The 14,710-nt window shown below is 39.6% G+C and overlaps 1 protein-coding gene across 1 annotated transcript in view; it reads right to left on the bottom strand.

Moving 5' to 3' along the window:
- The window catches only part of LOC126158699 (ATP-binding cassette sub-family C member 4-like), a 179,096-nt gene that overhangs the window by 58,493 nt on the left and 105,893 nt on the right, over nucleotides 1–14,710 (bottom strand). Inside the window, exons 15-16 of the mRNA XM_049916462.1 lie at nucleotides 13,280–13,386; nucleotides 2,733–2,856 (exon numbers count right to left, since the gene is read on the bottom strand). Coding sequence (XP_049772419.1) covers nucleotides 2,733–2,856; nucleotides 13,280–13,386 — 231 coding nt within the window. The remainder of the gene's footprint in view (nucleotides 1–2,732; nucleotides 2,857–13,279; nucleotides 13,387–14,710) is intronic.

Here is a 14,710-nt window from a genome sequence, read left to right as displayed (position 1 = left end):
AAATAGAAAAAGTTGAAACTAGAAACAAGTGAAATGTGATGCTACAGAAAAACTATGTAAACAACTAAGTTAACAAATTAATTCATGAGGAACAAAACACAGAAAAATATGTTGAAAAACATTACCAATATTAGAAAATGGTCAGTGGAACTTGAAGTAAAGCTGCTAGAATTGATGCATTTTGCAGTCGAGTGAACAGTACAAGGGAAATTAGTAAAAAAAACAGGCGATCTGATTTCAACATTCCTTCAACATTGTAATCAACAGAGCTGGAGCACTAGGCTAGACAGGTGAAAGACGTATTTGAGGCAGTGCTCCTGAGAAGACGACAGCCAAATCTCCATGCATAGCGAGGTGAATGTTGGCGAACAGCAGCACAATCGTACGTGCAGTCCATTTCAGAGTCTAAAGTGACTTATAAGCGTAGCAGAAACGGCTACATCAAAGGAAGAAGAGAGTGGTAGCAGCAACGTACAAACTGGCCATTGAACTTCAGTTAAAGCATCTAAGTAGGATAGCCATCTGGCTTCTAGTGATGAGCTGCTCGCAGAATGGGTGCTCCGGCAGACAATGCCTCCTTGCTGGGTAAATACTACCTACACAAACTGGTCATCATCGTCAACTTTCGAAGATACTACAGTAAGCAGATATGTCTTGAAAAAATAGACAAACAACAGGTTCTTGCAAAGGGATGAAATGGCGCCCACTAAGAAATTGATAAATTCATATATATCGATTCCGTTGCATCTGTTCAGGGGTTCAGAGTGAACGTAGAATGTTATCTCCAGGAACGCACGAAACTCAATGATCCCATAGTTATAGCTTATACGAATAACAGCGCACCAGCATGAAATTTGTTTCATTGCATTTATTTTATTTAAACAGTAAGATAAGAAACACATATAGGAGACAATATCTATTTCAACATAATTCGGGAGTGGATTTGCGACATTTAGAAGGAACTATACGGTAAAGAACGTTGTCCTACCTCAAGCAATACAGTAATCGGATCTACTAGTTTAGGAGTGGTTTAATTATTCACCCGAGACATTGTACAGTTGAACAAAAAAGAAAGTGACCGCGATAAACTAATGAAAATTGTGATGAAAAATGGAACAGGAATATGTCGTACCACTGTCGTACCACTGTCTACTCCATGGTGTCACAGAACTGACAATGACAGTAAGGTTGCAAGAAATGGCGTACGACAATTCTTCGCTGTCAATGCAACTGAATATATTATATTTTGCTCATGTACCAAACACGGTGTTCTGATCGCAATCCGATGTAAATTCGGTAATGATTTTTCGTGATTTTTTTTTTACACCAAGTGTATTCATAAGAAAACCAATTGCAAATGTTCCTATTGTTATGCTGGCTTTAGTTAGGAGTAGTTGGTCATAATAGCTTTTCCATTATAAAATTCACATTTGGCGTAAAAAGTAATTTTGAAAAGCAGAACTTTCAGACTGAAAATAAATGTTTTCACATTTCTAGAACATCGGCAAATGTTCTTAGATACGATTCCCTAGATTCCAAAATATGATACAGTTGATTTCTAAAAGTGATATTTCGTTGCCTACGGCCAAGTTACCAGCCACACGCTAGTGAATCGCGGGTACCGTCTTCCAGCAAGACGTCCGCGGTAGGCCACACCTCTAATAGTAAACACAATGCTGAAAAAGAAAACCCTCCAAACCAAAAGGGAGTACACTGAAAGCAGAAGAGCGACAAAGCTATGCCTGTGACCAAAGCGGCGGCAAGCAAAGAAAAAGAGAAGAAGAAGGGGAAAAAAGATTGACGAGACTGAATCTGATTCCGACATCTCTTTGAAGACAGATGACAGCACTGATGATGTCCATCCCTTTGAAGAATCCACACAAGATTGTATTGCTATGACGGACGCAGTACACGTAGGTGCAGAAAATTAAATCTTTGCTAAATTTCGAAGAGGAAAGAGGAATTCGACAGGTACAAATATTTCTGCGCCATATAAAAAGTACCTGAAAATGGCCAAAATGTATGGTTTATGGTTCTAGAGTCTATGGACAAGGACAAAATAGTTTTTAAATTAAATGAAAAAGACTTATGTCTTATTAACAAAAGTGTTGTTACAGTGAATTTGCTGGTTCCTCATATTGCTATTCGGATAGGAAATACCAAATGTGGCTGCTGTTTTGAGTTTAATGGCCCTGCTACTGTTCATGAAACAAAATAAGACAGTGATTCTCTTCTGTGTATGTCTCATATTTTGTACTAATGTAAATATATTGAGTACAATTGCTAAGAGTTCCTACCTATTGTCGATTAACTTTATAAAATTAAAAATAGGAAAAACAAATAAAGAAATTTCTGTACTTCACTCTGACCTATGTATCACGCCACAAATATATCCTATTAACATCCCGCACAGGATAATCCCAGTTACACAAATTTATTGTTGTTCTCATTTTTAAGAGCACGACCTTCTATATTCATTGCAAATAAGTTTCTCATTGTTTTCCATGTTTTCGACCAGCCATATCATGCAGCAGAAGAGAAGTGTTTCACAGTTGCGAAGATGAACGAGTACTCATAGATCTTAATGTATGTTTACCAATGTTTTCCTCTTCGAATGATCATTCCTGTCGTATCCCCGAATATTGACTATTCATCCTGGGACACCCTGTGTAGTAAACTCATGGAGATGTTGAACATGTCCTGTGACATAATAATTTAAGTGGGGCTCTCACCTACAGAAAGGACGAGGAAACTGTAGGTGACGATTGTAACGAAAATGCTGCTGAGGAAGTCCAACCATATTCCAAGAGTTGACCCGTTTGTTACATACAAGAACCATGCAGAGGTATGACGATCCTAAAAAAGAAAACGTTGATTAGTGATTTTGTTATTTCTGTAGAAAGAAAGGCTGTCAAGGGAAAGAGAGGTAACGACAATTAATCCCTGACCATCTAACGTTTCTTCAGTCTCCTGGATTAAATTTCAAACCTCTACGCAATGTCCAGTGAACCGACGGAATGTTACACTCTTGGTGGTGACTCGTACTTAGGACGGTGACGTTATCCCGGCGGCCCCTTAGTGCTTTTCGCGAGTAGTAGTCTGTGTGCAAGCACTGGACTTCGCGCTCTCATTTTCTTACTGTCGCACAACACAAACATGTCTCGACACTTGACACACATCCATTGCATTCACCTACATTCAGCAGATACATTACAGGTACAACTCTCAAACGCCACCTGGAAAGGTTGCCTTGTGCGCGGAATAAGAACACCTTTACCGACTGAGCGGCTGAACAACCATTCGAGGTATCCCAGACAACAAAGTCATACGACTCTTGCAGTCTCGTTTAATACAAAAGATAAGCTGCAGTTGATGTCTCCCAGGAGTACTGTGCTCATCCCTCAACTGTCCGCAAAATTCAGATCACGTTCTTATGGCTGAATAATACGTCGGGTTTCGGAGACAGAAAATGATATTTTCCCTACGATTTTGATTGTTTCACACACCGAGACATGGTCCATTTTCCTTAATTAATGTAAAGCGTCCATGTTGTTCTGTATCTGAGTGAAAACACACAGTATTTTTGGGAGCCATAACTGACTTTCGCATTGCACTGATGTAGAGAATCAGCTTTTACTTGCTTACATTTGAAAAGGATTGCAGCTATGTCTCTTGATGTGAACAGTGCATTAAGGTGAGCCTGTTTAGGAAATAAGATTAAGTAGGATGGATGTAGAGAGGCACAGATGAAAAAAATTCTTTTATTGGGGGCAATCAAACGAAATTGAGACAGATGGAAAACAAGTAATTAAACTGTTTACTGTTTCAAAAGTAACTCTTCTAGCTGTTAATACCTTTATCTGAATGTGCGACATGTCGGTCAATACCTTCATGGAAACATGTTTGCGTTTACCTACGGAACCATGATTGTACCCAGGCGTGCCCCTCTTCGTCCGAAGCAAATCGATGGGCACAAACGTGTTTCTTTTATTTTTTCTTTTCATCGCTCCAAGAACATGAAAATCGCATAGGGAATTATCGGGCCTGTATGGAGGATGTGTAAGGACTTCCCTGCGAAACTTCTGCATCGTACTTGAAGCAACAGCCACACCAGTTCCGGGAAAGTCGTGATGACCTTTTCGTTCGACAGCAAGGACCCGGTGCTAGTTGATTTTGTGTAACACGGTGCCACAATTAATGCAAAGCACTTGGGAACTCCGCAAATACTGAAACGCACCATCAGATCCAAACGCCCAAGAATGTCGGCGGACGGTATCATTCCATTGCGGAATGAAGTCCACCTACACGTCGCCAAGGCTGTTTAGATAACTCTGCAGATGATTCGCAGGGAAGCCCTTATACAACCCCCATTCAGTCCCTATCTCTCCCCAGGAGATTTCCGTATTATTGGAGCCCCGAAGAAAGACACTGGTGGCCGTCGGTCAGCATTGGACGGAAAAGTGAGCCACTAGGCACAACCTTTTGTTCCGTATGCAACAGTAAATGTCTTTACATGAAGGTACGGGGTGGACGGGCCCTGTCTCACAGTGGGATAAAAGCATAATAACTAATGAAGTATACTTTTGAAATAAGCACTGTTTTGGCCTTGTTGCACAATTTTATTATTAATGTTAACTGCTCAACCTAGGTTTCGGATTATAAGCCCATTTGCAAGTAAATTACGGATTCCCAAAGATGGTACTGCACAGATAAACATGATGAGAAGGCAAAGATAATCATCTCAACTTCTTAAGGCATCGATCCATAGCTTAACGTACAATTACGTCAATGACCATTTTTTTAACAAATTACATAGATTATTACACGTTTAGCAATTACACTGCAATGACTTGAATAAAGTTAAACCTCAGCCAAGATACGCTGGGGCCCAAAGTTTCCTTCTATCCTGGAGTTTTGATCTCATCTAAAAGAGTTGAATAATTGAACTTGGTTTGCTCATTTAATAATAGGTGTCGGGATATACACATCTGTCTTTTAATTTCTAACATTTCTAATTGGTTGAGTTTGGACCCCTTTTCCTCTCTGTGTAAGACTTGTACATCTATTACGTATTTCTGGTTATTGTTCAGGCAATGTTCTGCAAAGGCTGAATCACGCTTTTCAATCTCCAGCTTCAGCGGTGTTCTTTAAGTCTGTTGCTGATTGACCTCCTCATCTGGTGCAGATTGACCTCCTCGTTTGATCGCCGGCCGCGGTGGTCTAGCGGTTGAGGCGCTCAGTCCGGAACCGCGCGACTGCTACTGTCGCAGGTTCGAACCCTGCCTCGGGCATGGATGTGTGTGATGTCCTTAGGTTAGTTAGGTTTAAGTAGTTCTAAGTTGTAGGGAACTGATGACCACAAATGTTAAGTCCCATAGTGCTCAGAACCATTTTCTCCTCGTTTGTCCAATGTAGCGAGACTAACACTCACGGCATGTGATTTTTATAAACTCCACTTCTGGTGACAGCTGGTTGTTTGTCCTTTGCATTGAACAAGAAACTACCTATTGCCTGAATAAGATAGAAAAACACAGAGAAACCCTTTGCCTTCAAGATGTTACTTATGCTATTTGATGTTTTCCCTATAAAAGGTTATATCCACCATTTCTTTTCCAGTTCGTCTGTGTTTTTCACTGGGGACAGTAGGGACCTGGCTTGCTTCTTTATCTTTTTCTCTAAAATATTATCAGTGGTGTTGGAGTAATATTCATTATTTGTGGCTATTGTTTCTATTCGGTTAAGTTCCTGATCAAAGACTTCTTGGGACATGGGGATAGTTTTTTTAGTTGAGTTGAGTTTTAGTTATGTCTTGTTCTGTAGATCATCTTCCTGATAATTTTATCGATATGATGTGGAACAAGGCAGATTACAAGACACAAATACACATGAATAGTGTTAATATTACTAAAATTTTTAGTTCTACAAATGCAACTAGATTTAGAGGTACTTTTTTTACCAGTTCTGAAACAGAAACTCGACCATGGAATAGAAGGAGTTGTGCAAAAGGAATGATTTGAAGCTAGATTTAAAACTTTATCTGCTACCTGCCACACACTTTATGTTTTTGGGAAAATGATCAAAGATTTTTGTTGCTGAATAATATACTCCTTTTTGAGAAACTGACGCCGGCCGCGGTGGTCTAGCGGTTCTAGGCGCGCAGTCCGGAACCGCACGACTGCTACGGTCGCAGGTTCGAATCCTGCCTCGGGCATGGATGTGTGTGATGCCCTTAGGTTAGATAGGTTTAAGTAGTTCTAAGTTCTAGGGGACTGATGACCACAGATGTTAAGTCCCATAGTGCTCACAGCCATTTGAACCATTTTTGAGAAACTGACAGCTTCAATAACGGATAGGAGACGGTGGATCATGTGATGGAATGCTGTATGTTTGTAGGTTGTAGGATGTTGGGAGGAAGCTAGGATGAAAGTGTCTGTGAAGGAATCTTTCTGCTAAATTTTAAATGTATGGTTACTGTCCTCTATCTTTAAGCTAACGTCCAGGAAATTTATGCTGGCCCCCACAACTCTATGCTGACCTTTATGTTAGTGTGCCAGTGGTTCATATTTTCCACAAATTTATGGAGTTGTCTATTAGAACCTTTCCACATACAAAGAATATTACCTACATAGCTGTACCAATACACAACATGTTTTGACAGTGGTTCTCTCTAAGAAAACCAGTCTCTCACTTGTCCATGAACATTTCTGCTAGTAAGGGGGATAAAGATGAGCTCATTGCCAGACCATCTGCTTGCTGATAATAGCTCCTTTGAAACCAGAAATAATTTTGATTTAAACAACATTCCGCTCCACTAGCAGCGCTCAGCTGCCCTTCTGGATTTATGTTGTATGAATACAATAACTGCGACACAATATCTACACAGCCTTTCACTGGAATACGTGTGAACAAGCTATTCGCTTCAAAACAGACTAATTTTGCATTTATTGGAACTGTAACATCTGTTAACTTGTTAATTAAATCTAAACTATTCTTACTACTATATTTTCCCTCGAAGTTCAGTTTCTTCTTCAAGATGGCGTTGATTCTCCTGGCAACCTTATGCACTGGAGCTTGAATTGCAGGTACCACAGGACGGATTGGCACTTATGGTTTGTGGAACTTCAGTAAATCATACTGCTGTGGTGCCCTAGGGTTCATTTCCAGCATGCTCTTACAGGTATATTCAGAAAAGATGTTGGAGCAGTTATTTACTACCTGCTTAGCCTGATCATTGTAGCTAACTGTTGAGTTTCTCTGTAGTTTTTGTAGCTGCACTGACTGGAAAAAATCCTCTACTTCGCTCGCATTATCTGTTTAGTTTAACAGCACTACAGCCCCTCCTTTATCTACCATAGTCTGGCAATGGGCTCACCTTTATCCTCCTTACTAGAAGAAATGATCATGGACAGTTGGGAGACTGATTTTCTGAGAGAACCACTGACAAGACATGTTATGTATTAGTACAGATATGTAGAAGATATTCTTTGTATGTTCGAAGGTTCCAATAGACAACTCCACAAATTTATAAACGTAAAAAGATGAAGAAGCCAGCTAGGTCCTTACTGTACCCAATGAAAAACACAGACGAACTGGAAAAGAAATGGTGCAGATTACCTTATATAGGGAAAACATCAAATAGCATAAGTAACATCTTGAAGGCAAAGGGTTTCTCTGTGTTTTTCTATGCTACTCAGACAATAGGTAGTTTCTTGTTCAATGCAAAAGACAAACAACCAGCTATCACCAGAAGTGGAGTTTATAAAATCACATGCAGTGTCAGTCTCGCTACATTGGACAGACGAGGAGGTCAATCTGTACCAAGCTTAAAGAACACCACGAAAGCTGGAGATCGAGAAACGTGATTCAGCCTTTGCAGAACATTGCCTGAACAGTAACCAGAAATACATAATAGATGAGCTCAGAACCCCAGGATAGAAGCAAAACTTTGGGCCCCGGTCCATCATAGTTAAAAAGTTCTTGGCTGAGGCATAACTTTACTCAGGTCACTGTAGTGTAATTGTTGAACGTTTAATAATGTATGTAATTTGTTAAAACATGGTCATTGACGTAATTGTGTATTAAGCTATGGATCGATACCTTAAGAAGTTGATATGAATATCTTTGCCTTGTCATTATGTTTATCTGTGCATTATTATCTTTGGTAATCAGTAATGTACTTGCAAATGGGCTTATAACCCCAAACCTAGGTCGTGCAGTTACATCGATAATGAAATTGTGAAACAAGGCCAATAAGTGTTTGTTTAGTTAAGTTACAATGTTTCACCAAAAATCCATAGTTGATTGAATTAAAATGACTTTTGAAATAATAAACTGTTTCCTTACTTTTCTACATCTGTCTCGTTTTCATTTGAGTGACCAATATATAAAAGAATGCGATGTTGATATGGAAAAGATAAAGATGTTCCTGGAAACGTACTCCTGGAAATCAGCAGCGTGTGGAAGTGAAAAATATACTGTCGGAAGCACAGAGAAGACGAAAGTGGAAGCATATGCAGTGTAACGCTATCGAACAATGTTAAAACTTATGTGGACATGAAAATTGCGAAATGAAGAACTAGTAAAGGAAGGGGGAAGATTTCTATGAAAGACCGTTACCAGGAAAAGAGAACTGTAATTGGGATATATCCCGTGGCTACTATGAATACACTGTCTGAAAAAACAAGTGAAGCACCAGACGGGGAGGAGGAAACAAAATGATTCTTAACGGTTCGAGGAGGGATGTCCAGTTATTTCAGCGATTACAATGTCGAATAAAATTGACAAAGGTCTTCGCAGTATGATCCTACGTATCTGTTTAGATTAGATTAGATTAGATTTACTTTCATTCCAATTGATCCGTAGTGAGGAGGTCCTCCAGGATGTGGAACATGTCAGAAAAACAACAATACATGACAAATATTTACAACTAAAACTAATAAGTTAATGTACCATTCCACAGGTCCGAAGTGGAATGATCGTCATTTTTTAATGAACACTAAGAGTCATTCTACAAATACTAATGCACTGAATTTAAAATAAAAAAGTTTTTTATTTATTTATAAGGTAATAAACATGTAATACAACTACTGTAATACTTGTTTACAATGAACACATTACTGCACTGAAGTGGTGCAGAAGCTAGATTACACACACACACACACACACACACACACACACACAAATTTTCAATGAACACATTACTGCACTGAAATTGTGCAGAAGTTATGTTGTACTTATATACAAGTCAGTTGGTTTTACTAAGAAATTCATCAATGGAGTAGAAGGAGTTGGCCACCAATAAATCCTTTACGCTTCTCTTAAACTGAATTTCATTGGTTGTTAAGCTTTTTATGGCTGCTGGCAAGTTATTGAAAATGTGTGTTCCTGAATAATGCACACCTTTTTGTACTAGACTAAGTGACTTTAAATCCTTGTGAAGATTATTCTTATTCCTAGTATTGATTCCATGAATTGAGCTGTTGGTTTGAAAAAGTGATATATTTTTAATGACAAATTTCATTACGGAATAAATATATTGGGAAGCAGTAGTTAGTATCCCTAGTTCCCTAAACAGGCTTCTGCTGGATGTTCTTGAGTTCACACCACATATAATTCTTACTGCACGTTTTTGTACTCGGAAAACTTTAGCTTGGCTTGGTGAATTACCCCCAAAAATAATCCCATATGACATTATGGAATGAAAGTAAGCATAGTATGCCAGCTTTTTCATTTTTATATCCCCTATGTCTGACAAAATTCGCATTGCAAACAGAGATTTGTTAAGACGCTTCAGCAGTTCTGTGGTGTGCTCCTCCCAGTTGAATTTATTATCAAGCTGTAATCTCAAGAATTTAACACTGTCCACTTCTTCTATCTTCTTGTCATCGTGTGTTAGACATATACTCTTGGGACACCCCTTACAAGTTCTGAACTGCATGTAGTGTGTTTTTTCAAAGTTTAGTGACAAAGAATTGGCTAGGAACCAGTGATTAATGTCCACAAATATTTTATTGGCTGATCTTTCTAAGACTACACTGGATTTGCTATTTATTGCAATGTTTGTATCATCGGCAAACAAAACAAACTTGGCATCTGGTAATGTTACTGATGAAAGGTCATTGATATACACAAGAAAAAGTAAGGGCCCCAAAATGGAACCTTGTGGGACCCCACATGTAATTAGTTCCCAGTTGGATGATGCCTGATAGCTTGATACATGTCTCTTTCCTAATAACACCCTTTGTTTCCTGCCAGAGATATAGGATTTGAACCATTTTGCAGCGTTTCCTGTTGCACTATAATATTCTAATTTACTTAAAAGGATATTGTGATTTACACAGTCAAATGCCTTTGACAGATCACAAAATATACCAGTTGCCTGCAATTTTTTGTCTAATGAATTAAGCACATTTTCACTGTAAGTGTAGATAGCCTTCTCAATATCAGAACCTTTTAGAAATCCAAACTGTGACTTTGACAGTATGTTATTTGAGATAAGATGGTTATAAAGATGACTGTACATTACTTTTCCGAAAATTTTTGAGAATGCTGGCAACAGTGAAATTGGTCGGAAATTTGATGCTATTTCTTCTTAAACAGTGGCTTAACTTCAGCATATTTCAGCTATTCAGGAAATATTCCACTGATAAACGACTTGTTACACAGATAGCTTAATATGTTACTTAGCTCAGAATCACATTCTTTAATTAACTTTGTTGATATTTCATCATACCCACTAGATGTTTTTGATTTTAAAGATTTTATGATGGACATTATTTCTGTTGGGGTAGTGAGGGTCAAATTCATATTATGGAAGTTACTTGAAATGTCTGGTCTAAGGTAATCCATAGCAGCATCTACCGAACCTGACAACCCCATCTTTTCAGTAACAGTTATAAAATGTTTGTTAAAAAGTTCTGCAACACTATACACATCTGTCACCAATGTATCATTTACTCTTAATGCTATTTGTTCCTCTTCATGTCTGGTTCTACCAGTCTCCTCCTTCACTATATCCCATACTGTCTTTATTCTGTTATCTGATATGACTATCTTTTGCTTGTAATATATTTGCTTTGACATCCGTATTACAGTCTTTAATATTTTGCAGTATTTCTTATAATGTGCTATAGCATCAACATTGGAAATGTTTCAGATTGACAGATACAGTTTTCTTTTTGTTTTACAAGATACCCCTATTCCTCGAGTAATCCATGGCTTCTTTGTAGACTTTGCTCTAACCTTGGTAAGTTTTGGGGGAAAGCAGTGTTCGAATAAGGTAAGCACTTTATTAGCAAAAATGTTATATTTTTCATTCATGCCATGAATTTGCACCCCATTTGGCATGGATGCATGCATTGAGTTGGGTGTGGAGGTTGCTATAAAGTCGTTGAATGACTTCCTGAGGCAAGATGGCCCACAGCTGTTATTACTGATCCTTGATAGCCTGGATAGTGGGACTGGTACAGAGTTGACATCCGAGATAGTCCAACTCGTGTTCTGTCGGAGACAGATTGGGGCTCTTGGTGGGCATAGAAGTACACCAACATTACACATAGAATTCTTAGACAAATATGCCATGAGTGGACGAGCACTTATCTGTTGAAAAATGGCAACACGATACAGCCTCATGGGATGTGACCCCCAGGGTATCTGTGTCTACCCTTATGCTGTCAGAGTTCCCTCAGTCACTGCCAGCTGCGACTATAACTCATACCTGGTAGTTGCTCATACTGTGACATCAGGAGTAACACCGCTTGTATGACCAAGGCATTTGTTCTATGAGACCTCTTCCAGGTCGCTGCCATATTCCCGACTATGGTCATCCGGGACTGAGCAGAACCGCAAATTATCACTGAACACAATGTGATGTCATTCACAAGTAGAGTCCATGCTCTCTAGTCACACAAAACACAGCCATGTTTGTTGTGGCCTTAATGACAACCTACGCATGGGACTGTATTTCCTAGATATGCAATTGGTAGCCTCTGACAATGGTGCAGGATGACACAGAAAGTACTTGGGGGTGCGTTACATGTTTTCGGATGGTACGGGAAGATATGATGGGGTTGTGATGTACTTGGTGCACAATGCAGCTATCCTTTATTATGGTTCTCAGGTGTGATCGGCTGGAACCTTGATGACGAGCATGCCTGCCCTCACATCCCCATCCCATCCATCGTCAGGCCGCTGTCCCATTCGAACGCTCCACAGATCTGGGCACAGAACTATTCACCCAACTGGCCAAGTGGAGCCCCACAACAAGGCTGCTTCACACTCTCTCAGGAGCTGATAACTCTGTCTCACACTAACGCGAAATCTCAGGTTCCTTCACAGTGATCTTTCAACATCTTATGCTCCTCAAGCCTCTTATGTACCCTACCAGGCCTGATAACAATACTAAACACGAACAGCGCTAGTGTACTCTGGTGGCCCTTCTACCCATCACGGAGAACCCCAACTCTAATCATTGACATACATGCCGATGGTGTGTACGTATACGAAGTTTCTTCGACATCCGACCACGCCTTCTGGGTCCTTCACTTTTCGTATCAGGTAATGTAGTATACTAGGCGCTGGAAGGAAAACACAGTGACAAAATAATGCAATTAGACAAAACTACAACACACATGACGCATTGTGTAGGATAAGTTTAGTAACTACGTAGAGAACAAAAGATTATCATAAAGTAGGAATCTACGAATAATAGCTTCAAACCAGCCAAAAGAATTCTGCTTTTCTAATAAATAAAACTCGGGTAAATGTCTCTTAGATGTATGTTTCAGTCATAATCTTCGTTTTTACGACAATGTTATCAAGTACGAGAGTTTAGAATCCTGTCTTCACAACAGCTAGGGATCACCGCAACCGCAATTTTTAATTTGCGGTCTAGGAGATCCCCGACGTCCTCTTAAACCCAGTGCCTCGAAATCGGGTTTAACATATGGTGAGAGACGATTTTTCATTTTATCCAGGAGACTGAAATGAGTAGGTCACAGAAAATTCTAACTGGATCTGCGTCCTTAGCCAGTGGTATTCTTTTCACAGAAGTAGCAGCGTGGTTCAAGAATTCTGCTTGAAACTAGCTGCTATAGTTCTCCATGAAAGGGTTGGCATGTAATGCAGCTCTACTCACACCATTGAGGAAATAAATATTCAGTAAAAAATAAATGTTCAGAAGTACCCGTCAACATCATTCTTCGAATCTTCAGAAAATATGTAAAATGTATTAGCCTATGCCTCAAACTACACATAATCGGCTGTATAAGGCGGCACTCACCTGGTGGGAGTCGAATTCCTTTCTGACGATGTCCTGAATCCCTGATGCTCTAATTGTGGCCAACCCATTAAGAGTGTCGGAGAGGTGAGAGAATACGGGGCTCCTCCCTGAAACGTTACATCACACATACAATGCGAGAAATGTTTTCGCAGACGAATCGCTAACGCCAGATTGCTGATTCATAGTTATTACAAAACTTTTATACTGTAACCTATAGTTAATATCTGAATGTCAACAAACTGCATTTTTTTCACTGTCTTCCACTTTCGCTTTGTTCTCCTACGGCAACTGACTAGTATCCATAACAGACACTAGTGAGCAATCACTAATCACGACATTGCTAGACAATGCCAAATTGAGTTATGATCACTCTTGCTATCTATCAAATGTTTTGCGACTGTTAGTGGCTTTGTGTGGTAGATGTGTATGGGACAGTGGTTGAGAGTGGAATAAGTTTCAATTTAAATAGATGCCACTGTACGAGAGACACATTTCAATACAAATACCACATGCACTTTAACTGCTAATTCTATGTACACATCTGGGAGGACACTGGTTGTTATACATTATGCAGCATGACAGTAACGTAATTTTACTGTCAATCTACAGGAACGTTAAATTATTGTTAATATAATGAATAATATGTTGCAGACGACTGTCGGTTGTCACGGGATAAACAAAATGCCGATTCGTAATAAACTAATGCTTGTTGAACAAATCAGAAATGGTTCAAATGGCTCTAAGCACTATGGGACTTAACATCTAAGGACATCAGTCCCCTAGACTTAGAACTACTTAAACCTAACTAACCTAAGGACATCACACACATTCCGAGGCAGGATTCGAACCTGATACCGTAGCAGCAGCGTGGTTCCGGGCTGAAGCGCCTAGAACCGCTCGGAGACAGCGGCCGGCCACTAATCACAGTTTGTTTCATGCTTAACCTTAAGAACGATACTTTTTTACCAAGAGATAACGGGGGAATCCTTTAATGAAACTACAGACTATCATTGTTATTGTTGTTGTGGTCTTCAGTCCTGAGACTGGTTTGATGCAGCTCTCCATGCTACTCTATCTTGTGCAAGCTTCTTCATCTCCCAGTACCTACTGCAACCTACATCCTACTGAATCTGCTTAGTGTATTCATCTCTTGGTCTCCCCCTACGATTTTTACCCTCCACGCTGCCCTACAATACTAAATTGGTGATCCCTTGATGCCTCAGAACGTGTCCTACTAACCGATCCCTTCTTCTGGTCAAGTTGTGCCACAAACTTCTCTTCTCCCCAATCCTATTCAATACTTCCTCATTAGTTATGCGATCTCCCCATTCTAATCTTCAGCATTCTTCTGTAGCACCACATTTCAAAAGCTTCTATTCTCTTCTTGTCCAAACTATTTACCGTCCATGTTTCACTTCCATACATGGCTAC

This window comes from Schistocerca cancellata, chromosome 2, assembly GCF_023864275.1.
Source record: "Schistocerca cancellata isolate TAMUIC-IGC-003103 chromosome 2, iqSchCanc2.1, whole genome shotgun sequence".
Taxonomy (NCBI): Eukaryota; Metazoa; Arthropoda; class Insecta; order Orthoptera; family Acrididae; genus Schistocerca; species Schistocerca cancellata.
Note: the sequence above shows the minus strand (reverse complement) of the source record. Positions and strands in the feature narration are given on the sequence as shown.